Genomic DNA, 19,797 nt, shown 5'->3' on the forward strand with positions numbered 1-19,797 from the left:
AGTTATTTGTTTTTTATTAATTAAATAAAATTATGTAAAAAACTAAATAATGACATTAGCGAGAGTTAATTTGATAAAATCAAACAATATGATTGATTAATAAGTCATTAGTTCAGTTGTGTTTTAGTATATATTAAAATAAAATTAAATAGTATAATTACTATTAAAATCTTAATATATTTACATTAAATTTTATTTATCTATAATTAATTAGTTATATGTATATGATAGAACAATTATTGGATATATTTTAATTATTATTTTATTGGATAAATATTAGCTATTATTCTATCAGATATATATTAGCTATTATTATTTATTTATTATATTAAAATTAGCGGGTAAAAAGTGTAAATTTGTTATGGAAAACAAAAAAGTGTAAATTAAAGTCAAGATTGAAAACAAAAGTCAACATTAAGAAATCGAGAGTTATGATTGATCAATAAGTTATTAGAGCAACTGTGCTTTAGTATAATAAAAGACTAGCCTTTAGACCCGTGTCAAATACACAGATTTTATGACATTATCAATATAAAAATTAGTATATGGAACAAAAAAGTACTTATACGTTAACATGTAAATAATTGAGACATTCAACAGTAAATATTAAATGCTAAATCATATCAAGGAAGGATGGTGTAGTAGGGTTTTTTTTTATACAAACTCTTACAGAGAAACAATATCTTAACCTTGATTACCTAATTGACCGAGTTTTAATTAATATCTTGCAAAAAAGTAATTTTGTTTTCATTAGTTATGATTCTTAAGAACAATAAAAGTAGCAGTTGGATCGTGAGTTTTCAATGATTTCGTGTATTGTGATTTTATTTGTAGGGTTCTATTTATATAAGAAGAATCTGTATATCCTAATTCCTAAATATAGTTTGTTTATAATTACTAATAATAACAACAATAATTATCCTAATTATAGTCCAATTACAATTACTAATAACAACAACATTACATTTAGACAAGATATTGAGAGTTTGTACCCTCTTGTGTTTATGTAGACAATCGTTACTGCATATACGAAAGGAGATTTGTTTTAATGATTATTTGGTTGGAGTGTTTTTGTGTAATTTTTTTTAGAGTGTTTATGTGTTTCTGCATATATTTTGGTTCACTATTTTGTTATATTTTATATTAATAATAAAATCAAAAAACGTAAATTAATTATTTTTAAATTGGATAAAAATGTAAATTGATAATGAAAACAAAAAAGTATAATTTAATTTTTATATGTAAATTGGTGATCGAAAAACTTTTAGCATATATTAAGATTAAGATTAAGATATATGTTTGAAGAAAATATAGAGGGTAAAACATGAAATTATATAGTTCAAGGGGGGAATAGACGAAATATATAGTGATAAACAGATATAACTGCATCTACATCGTCGGGGGGAGAAGCCAAGTAGAACAAACCCTAAAGTTGAAAGAAGAATAAGTATCTCGTCTAAAAAGGTATTCTTTTTTTTAATAATTCCCAGCCAGCCAGCCATATTTACAGTTATTAAATCTATTTATTTATTTATATCTGTGTGTGTATAAATAAATCATTGATTTATAGATGTATTTCCGTTTCTATATAATGCGTTCTTTCTTAATCTACTAACAGATTGATTAAGTGATTTGAAATTAACAAACTTATTAATTAACCTATATTTATATATATAATTAAGCCTTTGTCCTTAAAATGTTTACTTTTTATGTGCTTTCAAGTTTGTGTTTCCTGTATAGAGCTAGAATTGGGTATGGGGTTGATGTGGTGTTAAAATATGTATTTTTATAATATTTTTATTTGAGGATTGTAAATTGCATAGACGAAGAAGCGTGGTTTGGATCAGTCGTAAACATCCTGGCCTTTGGAGATAGAGGTTAGAGGTAGAACCTAGAAACGGCCTCTCTATACACCGTCGAATTATTGGGGCCTAAAACCCGTGGAAGACGGCAGTGGGTAGTTCTTTTTCTTTCGTTTCTAAATTGCATAGACGGCTCCGCTTGCTTCGTAGTATTAAGTATATACCTTTATAAAATGAATCTTCACGACTTCACCTGTTTAAATTTTTAACTTTTCTGGTGTACTGTTAAAATCCTTGAAGCTTTCACCATAAAATGCGTTGAATTTTATCTTGATTCGCCAAATGACAACGTGTCTGGTGCATCACTGTATCCTTCGCTTCTGTCTTCTCCAACGCCGATATGGAAAGGATATCTGAGATTATGTTGCATGGCGTTTTGTCCTGTCTAAAATCGTTGTGCTATGATTTATTTGTTGGATCCATCCTTGTGAGTTATAACAAATAGTATGTTGCAGTAAATACATTTAATGCTATCACTCCATCCCCATTATACACATACAAAAATATAATTTGACAGGCATCAATATGAATTTGTGAAGGGCACTTTGGGCATCTTTTGCAAAGAAGGTTCGGATCGTCAAGGGTTCGTGGGTTTATCCATGTCGGATCATGTTTAATAGGGTTATGCATGTCTAAAAGAAATCTTACAAAACGATGCCCTTTCTTGTATATAAAAAGTCTTTGAGATATAACACTCGATAAATCAACGAGGCATAATTATGCTTCTAGTTTTTGTTGCATTATTTTGTACCGAGGGGCTTGTCTTTGAAGTTGACTTTTGCTCTTCGTTAACCATGGTAAACTTTATATATCTCTTTAAGTTATTTTTTGACCATATGATGTTTGACAGTTTCTTATTGATGATGTGGTGGGTGTTGGGTACTTAAGTCAGCAATGTGTAGTGTAGTAGTGCTGGTATGTAACTGATTAGTGGTGGTTTTCGTGTTGAAAATTATGTGTGTTCTGTGGTCAAGGTTGGTGTTTGATACCCTTTAGGGGTTGGATTTTATCTCACGGAGGGTGTGGTTGCAATGGGCAGGGTGGAGGCAGCTTTTGTAGAGGAGGTGGTGGTTATATTGCAGTTTGGCGGTGGTTGGTAGTTATCGGGTTTTGAAAATGAGTTCAGAAAGGGACAGCAGGAGCAGAAGCAGGAGTAGGAGCCCCATGGATCGGAAGATCCGTACTCAGCGCAGCTCCTATCGTGATGCTCCATACAGGAGGGATTCTCACAGGGGTTACAGGTTATAATTATATACTGTTGTTAATTCTTCTCATTGACTAAACATGTAAGTTGGCTGTTGGGTGGAGATTGGGAGACAAAGATATAGATATACCAGAGCTGATGATGTTTATTCATGAATATCAGGGGAGTTTAAAACCTGAATTGAGTATATATTCTGTGCCTGTTCTTCATGCCTTTTTTTGGTTTAATCTTTTACATGCAATTCTTACTATCATGAAGTATCACATTTACACATTATTGTCTTCTATTTTGTGTTCCTTTGTTTTAGTATATGTTGCAGTGTTACCATGACATGTAATTTAAGATGGTTAAGAGCCGTTCAAATAAATAAATTAATTAATTGGTTAAGAATAAGAAATTGTGCGATGTGAATGATAATGTATGATGTTATGATGCTTTGTGTGTTGTTACTTTCTAAATTGAGGAACTGCTTGAATGGGGTGATTATGTACGTAAAAGGATATCAAGAACACTCCTACATCTATTCTTTATCAACTTCAAGTTATGATATGGCATTACATATGTTCTTTCTGAAAAAAGATCTTAGTGTCTTTGCTGAATCTCATTCGTTTAATTCTGAGGTTTTTGCTGGTCATTAGTTAACCTTAAATTTCTGGCCTTAATTCTTTAACCTGCACTTTTTATTTACTTTTAATTAACATACCTTAGTAGCATGCAGCTTCTTAAGACCCTATGTGTTCTATCTCTTGACACTTGTTGTATGCTTCTATCCTTAACAGCCAGAGCAATCTATGTAAGAATTGCAAACGCCCAGGTCACTATGCTAGAGAATGCCCTAATGTGGCCATTTGTCACAACTGTGGACTTCCGGGGTAAGATTCCTGTTCATGAACTCTTTCTAATGTCATGACAACCCGGTGCTATCGATATATAAGTTTCTGCATCTTCTGGCTGAATGTAAAACCTTATCTGTAATCATTTTGTTCTACTTATGATTTTTTTTCTAAAGTCATGGGTGGTAGGGTTATAGTTTTAAAATGGCGAATGTTTTTTCTGTAGTTTGCACTATGTTGTCTAAAGTGAAAATGTTTATATTCAAGTTGCACTGGTGTAACATTTGTACTTTTTGTTAACTAGAGTTGTGATAATGAGCAGGGCGGTATATGATTAACACTTCTTGTTCAAAAGTTTTTGCATAATTACATTGTTAGAATCATTATATTAGTTATTTATCTTAGTAATCTAATTTTTTTGAATAAATTGATTTAAAGCATCTAAGTATATAAAATACATTATAGGCGACTTTGACCTTATACTTTAAGCTACTTTTCTAAACAGAATTTAAACGTTGAAGATAAACAGAACTTAACCTACTGAAAGTACTTGGGTTGAAATTTCCACCTCCAATTTATATATTACATCTTAACCATATGTAAATAACTTGTACAGGCATATTGCATCAGAGTGTTCCACCAAGTCCCTATGTTGGAATTGCAGAGAGCCTGGTCACATGGCTGGGAGCTGCCCAAACGAGGGAATCTGTCACACATGTGGGAAGACAGGTCACCGTGCTAGGGAATGCGCAGCTCCCGCAATGCCACCTGGTGACATGAGGCTATGCAACAACTGCTACAAACAAGGCCACATAGCTGCTGATTGTACAAATGACAAGGCATGCAAGAACTGTAGGAAGACAGGCCACCTTGCTCGAGATTGCACTAATGATCCTGTTTGCAACTCGTGCAATGTAGCGGGCCATGTGGCTAGAGACTGCCCCAGGGGGGGTATGATTGATGATAGAGGTGGCCCACGTGGCATTGATCGGGGTATGGGGGGTTTTCGTGACATTGTGTGCAGGAACTGTCAACAAGTGGGCCATATGAGCCGTGATTGTGTTGCATTGTTAATCTGTCACAATTGTGGTGGAAGAGGACATATGGCGTTCGAATGCCCTTCTGGAAGGTTCATGGATCGCTTTCCACGGAGGTACTGATGGAATGAGATTACCCTTGAGGTAAGAAGATCGTCTGTTGATCCACATTTACTATTTTAGTATTTTGTCTTCCTTTTGTTTTCAAAAAAATTGAAGCTTAAGATATTGTGTTTGTTAAGTTTGATTATATGAGCTGGATTGTATTGAAGCATCAAGCCTGTAGCTTGATGTTAATATGGTAAGTTCATCTCAGACAGTGTAATTCAATTAATAATACATAAATTCAGTGTGTTGCTATAGTTTAGTTTAAGTAACGTACTAATTACTTTTATGCAACTTTAATGGATTAATTAACAAAATATTAATGATGTGGGACGAAGGGATCAGGAGCAAAACAGTCTAACAGAAGGATACTACTAATTTTAATCATGATTGATGATCTAGGATAGTTAATGTTGAATGAAAATGGTATAGGTGTCATTATAAGTATATTTGTAATTTTCTGGTTGATTACATCTTTTAGTTTGATTATTATGCAACTGAAAGCTATAATTAACGTACATATCATCGACTCAAAACCGTCAAAGCTGCATGATTTGTTTACTTTGTTGAATAAACATACAGATGGTTATAATTAAGTCTCCTTTTAGAGAGTGTGTTTTTGAAAGGATATCTAAATAAATGATCTGATGTGTGCTATCCGTATGCATAAGATGCCTGTTTAAAATCATCGTGTCTTGGATACTTGGTTCATTTTGTTATTAAAGCCATATACGCTGTAATTTTGATTGCATAGGTGAGTAGCAGTTGATCATGGTGTCTGTTCAGACTTCAGTAATTCCTCCAGGCAACTATCAAAGTTCATTGATATTGCCTGGTTATATTTTAGTTTCAATGTGCCAATCTTTTGCCTGGAAAGAAATAGGGATTATTAGTCTCTTAATGTGGCTAATTAGAGTTTGTCCCTTGTGTGGTTTTGTGACTGAATTAAAACGCATTCATTCACACATTTTATTTATATTCGTTAGAAATTTAATCAATACTATCAATATCAATATAATAATTACAAATTAGATGCTAAATAAGAAATAGTAAGAACACAATTAGACAACAGAATCTTAGCTGAATGCATTTGTAATGAAAAACGTTGCGAGAGAATTGTTGTTGAATGTGGCTGTCCTCCAAATCTGAACTTGGTACTCTGTATCTGAATTTTGGTGATTCAGCTCAAAGAGAATGGGGATAATACTCGTATAATTTTGTACATGATTCTTTTATTGTCTTTTTCGTTAACAAAGGAAATAGACAACATATATGCACACATGCAGGGTATATATCTTAACAAAACAAAATAATGTCAAGTCAGTCGTTAAACAAATAGCAAGTCACGTAACGTTTCCCGCAGCAACGCCTGTACCTAGTTTTCTACTATACTTTATTCTGTACTAGTTACCATAGGTTTCTAGACACATACAGTACATGGTTTACAACTTACAACCATGTGATCACAATTGGGCTTCTTACTCTATGCACACCATCATTCCATATCAATCCTCCATATTCAAGCGTTGTTTGCTTAGCTTTCAATATAAATGTAACCTTGTAAGACAACTTCTCATATTTCTCCACAAAATTTAAGGTTGCTGGCTTTACTTTCACATTAACCCCTTTGAACCGTGAAACCGCGACATGGTACTTAGAATTAGCAAGTCCAACGTTCGTGACTGTCCGCTTGAGGGTCACCTTACGAACTCGCTCATCTTTTGGGAATGCAACTGATAAAGCCGGATAATTTAAATCGCCTGGTTTAGAAATCGAGTGTTGACAAGTTCGGTTAGAGAATTTGGCAAAAACTTTGAGCTCGGTTTTGGTCAAACCTTGGGTGCACAAGAAGTCAAAGTAATCTTGTGGTCCAATATCATAAACTAGACCTGGGTCAAGTGCTTTAGGCGGGTTTATATGGCCCGAACCATGTTCAAATGGACCTGATGGTCCACCGGTTGAAGAATCACTTAGTGGATCAAAAGAGTGATCATGAACATAAGCCGTTGTCATCAATGCCGATTTTATAGCGGCCGGGCTCCAACCTGGTCGTCGTGCCATGAGCCAAGCAGCAACCCCGCTCACATGTGGGCATGACATGGAAGTTCCTGAAAGTAGATTAAATTTCACTCTTCTACGATCAGTGTAAAGACCCGTTGGACCCAAAACTCCGGTCCACGCTGCAAGTATGTTAACCCCAGGAGCCACCACATCCGGCTTTAAAATACTCGGTGATATACCATTAGGCCCCCTAGATGAAAATGACGCCACCACTGGAGACGGTCTTATACCTACTTTTGTCCTAAAAAACTTAAGATTCGCCATGGGCTTTCGTTCTTTAAGTGCATATTCCTTGATTGCTTTCCCTTCCTGATCACGTAGAGCCACCGTTGGAATAACGTGGCTATCGGCCACCAAGTCACCTCCATCATCAGCATTGTTCAACAAAATCATCCCTATTCCCCCTGCATCTTTCACCACTTGACCCTTTTGAGCCCGCGGGTTGACTCCACGGTCACATATCACAATCTTCCCAGAAACCAACTCGTTATCCAACGTTCCTACCATACACAATGAAGCAGGATTCGAGCTACTTGAATTAGTCCCCAGAAAAACTAAAGGATAATATTGCTTCTCCAAAGACATATTTGTTTCTCCTCTACTGAATATTGAAACTCCAGACAATATCTTCCCATTTCCTAACCTTACAACACCCGGAAAATCTCTATCCATAATACTTGCCCCGACTGTCGTCATCCAAGGAGACACATTTGTTATACTACCCGCTTCTGGTCCTTCATTTCCTGCGGCACAGGAAACAAAAACCCCCTTTTCCATTGCACCGAAAGTGGCTATAGACAAGATATCACGAGAATACGAAGATGCACCACCACCTAAAGAGATGGACAAGACATTAACACCATCTTTTACAGCCTGATCAACTGCAGAGAGAATATCCGAACTGAAACAACCAGCAAGCCAACAAACTTTGTATGCTGCTATTCTCGCACCAGGTGACATCCCTCTAGCTGTCCCGTATGCATATCCAAAAAGATTAGCACCATGCACCGGTGATCCTGCTACCGTTGATGCAGTGTGTGTTCCATGCCCGTCTTGATCTCTTGGTGATTTGTACTCTTCTTCTTCGTCAATACCTGTTAATTATGTACTAATCAATACTGAACTATATATATATATATCAAGTTCACTAACTATATATATATATATATATATATATATATATATTCATAGATTGAATTACGCTTCACATATACAAATCAGACTCATGTTGGTTCTGTGATGCGCATTACCTATGTATACTAAAAAAAGGAAGGAAAGTATTTAAAAGTGTACGTATAAATGTAACGATAAGTACCCCCGTTGGCGGCTTCATTTCCACGATAGAATGATCTTGCGCCCACGATTTTCTTATCACAATGTCGTTTCTCAAAACCAGGTCCAACTTCACAAGCTCCTTTCCAATGGCTTGGAACCGACGTAAGGTGAGTGTCGATAAAGCTCTCGCTCTCAGGCCAAATCCCAGTGTCCACCACGCCGACAACCACATCATTTCCGGTCAAGTCATCATCAAACCCTATTGTCGTTTTATCTTGCGGCTCAAGCCCTAGAAACATAGGACTTCTTGTAGTTTGCAATTCATATTTTGTGTCTGGTAACACGCTTATGACACCGTGTTGGCCTTCTAACCTTTCTGCTTCTTCATCTGTTAATCGAGCAGCAATGCCATGAAAAGCATACCGGTATGTATAAATGATTCTTTTGTCGTCTTCATTATCGTTATCGAGTGGTGAAACTGTTAGAGATTGTATAACCGATGCGTACCATTCGACATGATCCGTGAAGGTTGGAGGCATGGCTATGTTATTCATATGAACAATAAAAGTTTTTTTGAATCCAACATTGGTGTTGGAAGTACTCATAACACAGTTGATAAATAAAAATAAATATAAAAATAGACACCATTGTACTTGAATTCTCTCCATATTCTTACAAACTTGAGCTTTCTATAAATTAATAAGAGTTTAAGTTGTATTGAAAAATGAAATATGGATATGTGGCTTTTTGTTTTTATGATATGCAAAGGATGAAATATATATTTTGATCTAGGGATTTGCCCGTTGGCTTGCTTCACGGTTGCATAAAATTGCATTTTTGATGTAAATTTAAAATGATATCGATTTAGGAAACACTTGCCTCTTTTTCTTCGTTGGTTCAGACTCCCATGACCAGATGTAGCTATAAGTTATGCTTTAATTTTAGCGAAACTTTAGACTTACAAATTTCAGTCGGGAAAAGCTTGTATTCAAAGGTGGAGCGTCTGTACCATGTGTTTTTGACTTTTTGCTATCTAAACAACAAACAAATCAATGCCTCTTTAATCGGCTTTGAGCTTCTAATAATTTATCCATCTCCTAAAGGTAAACCACGCAAAACAATTATGTCATGAACCGAAAAGGCCAAATGGACGGGTCTTGGTACTGGTCTTGTTTAGTATGGGTCAGAAAAGGTCTACATTAGATAGGTTGACCTGCTAAACACTCTTTTAATCATTTGTATATTTTATCAATAGATACTGATTGCCATTTTTTTCTAGTGTCTTCCCTTTAAGAATTTAATTACATCAGACATCTATATGGTTGTCGTTTTTTCCCAGTTACATCCTTATGATAGGTGTATGGGAAAAACAACCACCATAGGGGATGTCTTAATACAATTCTTGGACGGACAAAACATGAATGAACAACAAAGCATAAGAAGGGTTCGAGTAATCTAGCCCTATATTAAAGATAGATATGGATATTGGGGTGGGAATTAAATCAAGAGAATGTTGTAAACTATCAGGTAGGATGTGATTTAGAAAAAAATGCCGCATCCTACCAAACTAATCATCCCATACGATTAGAAGGTATGGAAGCCTAAATTTAGTATCTCAAAGAGCCAGAGCATGCAATACAAAAGGGCATCCCACTGTTTTCTGTCTTCTCCAACAGCTAGTCTAGCATGCCCACAGAGACATAGAAGGTATTGTTCGTATCAAAGTAAAACTCCAACGATCTAGGAGGAAGTATAATCATAACAATATGAAAGTTAGGAAGCTCACCTATTCACTATTCAGATTAGCATAGAAAATCAAATCTTGGATGTTGGTTTAAGGCAACCATATAATTCATATCACAAAAACTCCTGTAATAACGTGAGGATTATACTCCCTCCCCTTTTAATTCGAACACTAAACAAAAACGGAGAGCTATATAATAAACGAGTTATCTCGGAACATCTTACAGCTTCATTTGTACCTACAAGAACCTAACTTCAAGATCAAAGTACTAATATGTTAATAAAGTATAAAACAAAGTAGCAGATAGATACCTGATACACAGAACATGTTCAACATTAAAAATATCAACATGTAATAGTAAACCAATAGCAAATGACTGCATCGACTGTATATCTGGCAAACCACGAACTTATTCTATTGTGAAATAAAAATAGCGATAACGTCATGTAGGACCAACAAAGCTATATCCATATCAACCTTAATACACAAAGCTATATGCATATCAACCGTGTTCAAGCCGGAGGCCTTAACCATTTAGGACCAACAATTCTGACCATATATTTCTCCTTCAATAAGCTAGCAAAGTTATACTAACTGGGATCAAGATACATCAAGGGAGCATGCTTGATCTAAGCCATTTAGGACAAAACAAATTCCTAACATGTAACGTACATACAAGACTAGTTGGGATCAACACAAATTAGTGGCCACAATCATTAGCATACTAATTTTGGTATGGATATAGAATCATGTAACGATCAAGAAACCAAAAATCAAAGATTTTCAGTCTAAACTATACAGAAAAGAAATGACAATTGTACTTGTGCTTCAAAAGCTCCATAAGGTTACAATAATTTGCATTCCCAACTACCAATTGCTTCCTTATTACAAATCAATCTTGTTATGTTTAACCCAGTTCTGGGAATAGAAAATTGCAGGTTTTTTGGCATCTACATAGTTGGAGACAAAAGATTCATAGGAAAAAACATAAATGCCCTAATCATATTTTATTTTATTCATAAATAAGAGATATAGAAAAAGTCAGAAAAAAATACGTTAAAAATATGACAAACCTTATCACTTTCATTATAAAACCAATAAACCAGAAAAAGATGGATAATTTTATGATGGACGTACAAAGATTGGCTCACAAGTGCAAATACTCGAACAGAAGATATAATTTACTACATGGAAAACTGAATTTAAGACATTTGGGGTTTCTTTTAGTTGATTTATATTCTAGCAATCCTACTAATCTATTATAACAAAACTTTGAATTAAGAATAATGTCAACTAGGATAACTGAATCTAGTGCTCACTTGTTTCACGGTCGTAACCAGATGCCTTGCCAGTTCTTCCAATTATAAATCTCTCAGGTGCATTACTATTGCTATTGATATCAAGACCTTGAAAAGACCGAGATGCGAAAAACTCTGCCCCTGACTTCGCAGTTCCCTTGACCATGTCTTTAAGGCCGTTACCATGCTTCTGCAGAGCAGTTTGTGTCATATTTGCTAAGGCAAGAGCTCCGTCTTCATCTTCTTTGTTGATATCTGATTCAAGAACAATGTCAAATTTGTTTCAACTTTATAACAAATAACGCAAGATTCCAATAAAGTGTGATGAAAAAGAAGTAAACTGGTCTTCGCATATCCCATAAATGGACATAATGGATCTAACCTGATCCAATTTGAGCAAAGAAACTTTGTTGCAGGATATGCTTTATTCCGAACAAGTCAGTTGGGTAGGTTTTTAGAACCTCTTTAATTGTATTGTCAAAATAACAAAAAAGATTATTATTCTGATTAAAGTTATTATTCTAATTTGAAGATAGATGGACAAATATAAGATAACAGGTTTGCCCAGCCCGTTAACAGCAAAGGTAATAAAAAATTACTTGTGTGACTCATTAATTTTGCCACCTGGCTCGATGGCAAAAGAACAGCCCAAAGACAAGCATTTATTGAGTTATTGAAATCATGTGATCTTCGTCGAGATAGTTACTACAAGTAAAAGGTAATAAAATAACATGATTACCTTGCAAATCATGATCTTCTATGTATCCACCTAAAAAGAATGAATATCTTGCTTCTTGTCCATTTTCTATGCCGATGGGAGTTGGAGCAACCAGGTCCTGAAATTCCATAACATATTTTCCAGTCCACTCACTTCCCCTGAGCAAAAGATGGTAATATGCTATTATCAGTACTCAACATGTAACTTTTTTTATTAACCAGCAACCTGCTGGTAAAAGACTACTAGTTACACCAAATTACACCAAAACTGAAACGCCAGAACTCGTAAATAATTAAATAAACATCAAGCGACAGACCACCAGGCTTCATCTACAGAGCCCACCAACATCGAACCTGCACCACTTCCCCCAATCCAGAGCAGAAAGAGGACAATGTCTTTGCTCTCAAGGAAGCCAATCTGGATCTAAGGATATCAACAACATGTTTTCAATTTGTTACCCGGTTCATGTTTGCACCAACTTGTAGCCCGAGATAACATATGAACAAAGGAAAGACACACATACATGTGTGTCTGAATTTATCTATGTATATGTGTTTGCATAAATACCAACGTATACACATGCATAGGAGCATCTTATCTATCAATCCTAATACCTGTGACTAATCTATATAGCAAACTAAAACTAACTTGAAATATTGCCATAACTGATTCGTGTGAAAGGTAAATGTGACTTACTGCACATTATATCTCTTCGTATTCACACAATGTCACGATGATCAGAACCGTGGTCAATTAATGCTGACTATGGAGGTGGCCTACTTACCTTAGATATAACTAGAGGAGTACCGGCACAATGTGGTGGCGACGGGTGGTGGTGGCGGCGAGTAGGTAGGTTATTTATGTAAAAGGGGTATTGTAGTTATTTTAGGAATTAAGGGTAGATGTTATAAATTAAAATCATTAAAAGTATTATAGGTATTTCAAGTAGGTATTATAGGTATTTCAAGAAGAAATGTTTAAAATAGTGAATAAAGGGGAGGGGCACTTTGGGGTTATCAACTTCTTAGTTGAAAAAAATGGGAGTGAACAAATACTTTATAATGTAATATAGATTAACTAGTATTGAGTGCCGCACAAATCAGATAAAAGCAATTGATGAGGACTACAAAAGTGTCTTCTATATGTTGAAGGAACACTGATTCAAAATAAGTCTGTTAACACTGAGTGACAAAGTAATACAACTAATAATGAAGTCGTAGAAATACATATTTGAATCATCTGCCAAGACTTTGATAAAAGTGTAAAACGTACCTGTTGAATGCAAGTATAGCTTCAAAGGGAGTAATAACCGGAGCCAAGAAATCCTTGCTATCCCAGAGGGCAGTTTGTGCACATGAGATATAAATGAAGACATCACACTGCAAAATCAGGGACAGCAAATGTCACCTCAAAACTCTTACCTTGATAGCAATTATTAACGGTTTACCAAATGTTGTTTGTAGACTCGGAAGTCAGGACCCATAACAGTGGTTAAGGTAGAGATACATACGCACAAGTTATTTAAGACCACAAGGTGATAGTTTGTCTACAGCAATGATAATTTCCGAGAAGATTATCAACTTTACCTCCGCGAAGTTGGCAAGCTTTGAAGGATTAGGTCTTCCCATGACAAGTGTGTAAGCCTTCTTCCCAGCTTTTGTAACCATCTCTTTTATTTGATGGATCATGCTTAGATACCCAGCTGCATTTACAATCCAAACAAAAAAACCATGAATCCTCAAGAACATACATAAAAGAATCCGCTTACCTACTTATGCAACTTTTACTTATTTAAAACAATACCAACTCCAAGCGTTCCAACCAATATTCCAACAATACCAGCATCCTTTGCTTTCTCAACTAGAAAATATCTGCATTAACATTATAAATAATAAGACACTGGTCAAATAACTAGTAAGATACCAGAGAAAATTGTTTATCAGGAAGGAGGATACAGTTAAACGATATAAAGTACCTACGCTTAAGAATTCTTCGTTGTTGAGAAGTGTCAGTAAGCAGTACATTTTCTGTTGCATCATATCTGACTGAGACAATGACCACAGTAAAAGGATGGAAAATGAGCAATTAAAGAATTATAACAAAATACAAAAAATTGTAAAGAAATGTAACAAAGGCATCCTATTAAGAAGTAGCAGCCAGAGGATGATAGTTTGGCTTTTCGCAGACACAACATTACAAACAATCTCATATCCATTAATATATCTTCAAACAGCATCGAATTGGAATACTTTTTTTTTGGCCTCATGCGAGCTTTTAGGTGATCCTACCTGCTTTTTGAGCAGACTAATCCAAAGGGAACTCACTTTGCATGCCCGGGGTCATACCAGGTGAAACTCTGTGACCAAAAGGGGATATATGCCAAGAATAGAGCTTGTGACCTCTACATTGAGCGGCGCAAGTCCTTGCCAATGGACCACCACATTGAGGGGCAATGTTATATTAGAGTTTTTAATAATACAAGTTTGTAATATATTTACGGGATTAATAATTTATTGAGTTTGTAAAAATGTATTTCTGGGTCGTACCAAACCCATTTTAATTGAAGCCAAAGTTACCCTTTTTGACCCGTGATTTAAGCCCACATATTGTATCGCTACTAGCAGACACTATGATTTACCTTTAATGCATACGAAGAAAAAGAAACACTACTTTTAAATTTATCACTTTAAAATAATTAATACATAAATGAAGTTTCTATTATAGATGCTATAAAAGTTACCGAACTACATTAACATGAAGTAAGGATGTCGTAAGTACCTATTTCACAACCATTGAACGTAAGGACGCAATTCGCAAAAGCTGAATTATCAGGACCAATCCAAAACAACGAGTAGTCTTCCATATTGCGGCCCTCTTCTAGACTCCAACACAAGCCACCAATCCTATATGCTCTTCTCGGTGTATCACCACAATCTCCATCGTCAGTACCGCTGCCATTGGTTTCAAAACTTGTACTTGGAATCATGAATTGGCTCATAACATTTGCAAAAAGTAGTTCAGATTCGAATTTAAGTCCAGATAAACTTTTTTCAATCATCGATGCTTCTATTACATCTTGTATTGCATGCCCGTATTCCAAACCAAAGAGAACCTACATTTAGTGGCAAAGAAACACGTATCAACAAATGTAAGTGTAAAGCAATGTGCATCGACACATCAAACAATTGGTCACCTTCCACCAAAAAGCATGCCATCCTTTTAATTTAATTAGACTCAAATAGTTACATCTCACTATGTTCAATATGCAGCAATGCATTTACAAACAAAAGGAATATATTAGCAGAAGCAAGGGATATAAGGAGCTCCCAACAACACAGTTCTGAAAATGAAATATTAAACCACATAACTTACCACCACCGGCTTCGTACTAGACAATGCATAATTACACAGGTGTTTGGCACAGTTAGATGCATTTATTGAAGCTTTCCCAAAAACAAAGAACGCGGGAAGTTTTGACGTCCTAAAATCAAGAGAAAACATTAAAAATGCAGCAATCCAAAAATATGCTATTACTAAAAAAACCACCGAAATATACAGGTTGGGTGGGGTTTGCCTGAAATACTCGTGTCCAATATATTTATAACTATTTAGTGTCTACCTTTAGGCTATGATATCAATTTGATTGGCAACCAAGATGTTTGTATCAGTTTAAGTGCTAATAAGTCCCTTTTGGGCGACTTTTAACCCATATGACTGTTTTCCCTTTTGCTAATGTTCTAAAACTTTTTCGGTAAAAGGCCGTCACCCATAGTAAACATTGTTCACCATTAACAGAAAGCAAAGCCGTTCAAAGAATTTAAACAGCTATAAAATGAAGACATATAGAAGAAATTACTCACGCGCTGAGACAAGTATGTCCATAATGAATAACACAGTCTGCATTGATGTGAGATGCACCGACCTCATCAACACAACAGCTACCGTATGTAGTATCCGCCATTACATACAAACCAATATCCTTAACATCATTAGACAAAAGCTCCTTACGTAGGAGACTTACTACTCCTGTTGAGTCCTTTAGTAGCTCATCGGGAAACTAACCAATAATAAACATAAACCATGACGATTCAGCATCTTAATAGAAAACGGTTTCAAATCATTAAAAAAAAAAGACTATGTGGCCAACTAAATGCTATTCGACAGTTAATTCTAGTCCAAATTACAGAAACAAGAGCAGTAACTGCAAACTGCCACTCGTGCATACATAGTATTTGAATTTTAAGGGCTACTTAGGTTGTTGGTGTGTTTTAAACTTTTAATAATTTTCAGGGCTTATAACATACTAAAAATAAATGAATAATTAAAGTCCACCAGTAATTATACTACATAAATCATTTCTAGTCTAGGGTTTACTGATAAATAAATAAAAATTATGTACCTGTAAAGCAACTCTTTTGAAGTTATGTTCGAGAATATATTCTGCAACACGCGAGATTTCGTATTTTGATGATAATTCCAAATCCTCCATTGATATTTGATAATTCAACAATTGTGTGCAAGAGGATGAGACTGTGTTTTTCCAACTTTCTATATAACAAAAAAGTCATAAAATAAATGGGCCTGATTATATTTTTGTTTATTTATTGGGCCACTACTCCGGCCCAATTACTACTTTTTGGTCCCAATTTAAAAGAGCAATACTATAATGTCGTTAAAATCGGGTAACGGGGTGTTTTGTTACATTTTCTCACTAATCTTCCAAATATAACGTCCCCAGTTAATCTCTATCTCATAAGCTTTACGTGGCTATCTTCGGTATATCGATTGATTAAATAAACCTTTGTGTTACTGTGTTAGTTACATCTGTATTAATCTTCAGATATTAGCGATCGCATTCATATAATAGGTTTCACTCTACGAGTCATAACAATACAACTCACAAAATCGACTCACGCTTACTAGAATTCAAGGTGATTTCCTAGAATAAAATTAAAAGTTGAGTATATGTGGACATAGTGTTGTGATGGTTAAGGGCGTATTCTTTAAAAAATAAACCAGACTTTTTATGTGATGATAAATAATCTGTTGTCAAATACAACAAATACAGTTTCAGATGATTGTATATTATATATAAACATGTTTGTGTTTATTGTAAAGGACCAAGAAGAAAATAATAATTGTAATGAATCTATCATCATCCACATATTATAAATTTCTATATTTTATATTAAGATAATACGAATATGATATAAATTAAAATTGCTTCTAGCATGACTGAATCAAAACTAACTTTTCAATACATATATATATATATAATTGTATAAAAATGACAATTTATCCATAAACAATTCTCTTTAATATAGCTCAATAGGCTTTGCCTGTTTCGGGCTAGGGGGCTCTTTGCTAATAGCCAGTACTTGTGCCTTTAATAATTGCACTTAGTGTTTAAAAGCTTGTACTATTTTTAAGATAAGCCTCTATCAAGCCATCGCTTTCGAGTGGTGTTCATAGCGACATAGCCACGGTTGGTTTCTCAATGGATTTTTTGCATGTAAAAAGGAGATGGATTTGTTTGGCCCATTTATGTTCACATGGTTCATTGTTGGAATTTTTCTATTTATAAAGTTACAACAAATTAACTCATTTTTATTTCTCACTTTTGGAGTATTTGGTTAAGCTGATTTGGCTGCAATTTTTATATTTGTGTTTTAAAAAATTATTTCTAAAATAATTTATAAAACAATTTTTCTTTCTATTTTGGTTAGGGCCTTAGGGGTGTTTTGTTACCTTATTGTAGGGGTGTTCATCGGTTCGGTTTTCGGTTTTTCGGTCTATTTGGTTTGGGTTTTTCGGTTTTTTTATTTTTATTTTTCAAAACCGAACCAAAACCTAATTCAAAATAGAAAAACCAAACCGAAAACCAAATTGGAATTCGGTTCGGTTTTGGTTTAAAACCGAAAAAACCAAATATGAAAAACACAAATTTACCATTTTTTTTTGTCTAAGTTGTGTTCAACCAAAATAGGTTCATAATTTCACCGAAATAGTAAATTTTGACTTCAAACACAATAAGCACAATAAGGATAAATAAGTAACAAAACTAAAACAGCTAAACACTTGTTTGACATCATTATTAAAAATTATTTATCATGCTTTTCATAGTTTGTCAATTGAATTTTTATAATTTCAGAAAAAAGTTAATATAATATACAAATAGACATAAAAAAATAAAAAAATACATTGATAATTATCCATACAAAAAAAAATATGTATTAAATATTTTTAATCACTGTTGAAAAACTCAATGAGTCGAGTCGGGTACTCTTTGAGTACTCGTTACAAGGTAGGGTGCCGAGTCGGCCGATTACTCCGAGTACTCCCCGACTTGGCCATTTTAACCTCCAAGTACTCACTGCATAGACCCGAGTTCTCCCAACTTACTAGTCGACCGACCTAGGAGCACTTAGCGACTTCTGCAACCTTGTTTTTAATTATACATAGTAGTAATATAAGCTATTCGGTTTTTTCCATTTAACCGAATTCATTATCATATACTCATAGCCAAACCAAAAACTAAATATATAATTCGGTTTCGGTTACAAATCAAATCCAAAACTAAATTCAAAAACGGTTTGATTTTTTTCGGTTTTTTAAATGGGTCTGTTTACAGTTTTGTCGAGTAAAAACCAAACCGCGAACACCCCTACCTTGTTGTATTTGAAAAAAACTTAAAAACTCGTCTCATTTTGCTTATTAGCTTTTAACCCTTTGAAAATGTAATAATCATTTCAAATAAGCGAATACAAACCTTGACAAAATGTTTTTTAGTTTTTCCAAAACACAATAAGCTAAAAACATTCTAATGAGTAATGAGCAAGGACAAACACCCTCTAAATAAGTCATTTGAATTAAGCATCTTTGAGTCATTGAGTGACTTGTTCAAAAACCAAAATATCTTTTGCCTAACCAGATTATAAGTTAATAAGCTATAAGGCATTTGCAATTAGCTATGGCAAATAGTTCATAATGTTGTCAATGATACTTGTATAGTTGTATATAGTACTCGTACTCAGTTTTTTTTTTGTTTTTTTTTTTTTTTCATTTAGTTGGTGATTATTTTATAGGTGGTTCAAGTAAGAAAAATAAGGAAAGTTAGGTTCGTAGCTTCTTGTTGTGAATTTTGGTGGATTGAAAATCTCGTGAACTTGTGTTCATGATATTTTGCCCAAAGTTATGTGGTTTTATTTATTCACTGTATATGTCTACTATGAAGTTATTGTCTTTTGATATCAAATGGTTGTTTTAAATTATTGGTATGATGTAAACCGAATGTTAATAGTTCGCATTTTGTAGATAAATAAAGCAAATGGTAAAGAAGTCTTCTAAGAGCCTACCTGCGACGCCCCTAGGGATATGTGTGGCTCACATTGTGTGTCGAGGCTCCAAGAATGAAATTCGGCTAGTTAGTGCACACTGGGTGTTTGGTAAGAGGAAATCATTGAGAATGAAAATAGTGAAAAAGAGAATGAGGATTTGAAAAGAAAATGGATTCCGTTATTTGGTACCCACCGAAAATGAATATATATATATAAAAAATTAAATAATAGTACATTTAATATATATAACATTTAAAAAAAAATTAAAAATTCCCCATTCTCACCCATTCGGAGAATGGAATTGATTTACCTTTCTCTTTTCT

At 34.5% G+C, this 19,797-nt stretch overlaps 3 protein-coding genes across 3 annotated transcripts; 1 reads left to right on the forward strand and 2 right to left on the reverse strand.

The window, feature by feature from the left end:
* The first annotated feature begins 1,382 nt into the window (after nucleotides 1-1,382).
* On the forward strand, nucleotides 1,383-5,309 carry LOC122589828 (zinc finger protein GIS2-like). The gene is made up of 4 exons (XM_043762149.1): nucleotides 1,383-1,464; nucleotides 2,902-3,103; nucleotides 3,846-3,938; nucleotides 4,516-5,309. Exons 2-4 carry the CDS (start codon nucleotides 2,979-2,981, stop codon nucleotides 5,057-5,059), a joined length of 762 nt encoding a protein of 253 aa, XP_043618084.1. The 5' UTR covers nucleotides 1,383-1,464; nucleotides 2,902-2,978; the 3' UTR covers nucleotides 5,060-5,309.
* Nucleotides 5,310-6,490: 1,181 nt separating this feature from the next.
* LOC122586318 (subtilisin-like protease SBT1.3) lies at nucleotides 6,491-9,045 on the reverse strand. Its single transcript, XM_043758318.1, has 2 exons — nucleotides 8,418-9,045; nucleotides 6,491-8,196 (listed from the first exon to the last, which is right to left on the reverse strand). The coding sequence occupies exons 1-2, from the start codon at nucleotides 9,043-9,045 to the stop codon at nucleotides 6,491-6,493; spliced, it is 2,334 nt and encodes a 777-aa protein (XP_043614253.1).
* Nucleotides 9,046-11,281: 2,236 nt separating this feature from the next.
* Nucleotides 11,282-16,653, reverse strand: LOC122587185 (2-(3-amino-3-carboxypropyl)histidine synthase subunit 2). Its single transcript, XM_043759284.1, has 10 exons — nucleotides 16,537-16,653; nucleotides 15,998-16,194; nucleotides 15,510-15,618; nucleotides 14,916-15,249; nucleotides 14,113-14,182; nucleotides 13,941-14,008; nucleotides 13,724-13,839; nucleotides 13,410-13,516; nucleotides 12,159-12,295; nucleotides 11,282-11,674 (listed from the first exon to the last, which is right to left on the reverse strand). The coding sequence occupies exons 1-10, from the start codon at nucleotides 16,624-16,626 to the stop codon at nucleotides 11,430-11,432; spliced, it is 1,473 nt and encodes a 490-aa protein (XP_043615219.1). The 5' UTR covers nucleotides 16,627-16,653; the 3' UTR covers nucleotides 11,282-11,429.
* Nucleotides 16,654-19,797: the final 3,144 nt, after the last annotated feature.

This window comes from Erigeron canadensis, chromosome 2 (genome assembly GCF_010389155.1).
Source record: "Erigeron canadensis isolate Cc75 chromosome 2, C_canadensis_v1, whole genome shotgun sequence".
Classification (NCBI taxonomy): Eukaryota; Viridiplantae; Streptophyta; class Magnoliopsida; order Asterales; family Asteraceae; genus Erigeron; species Erigeron canadensis.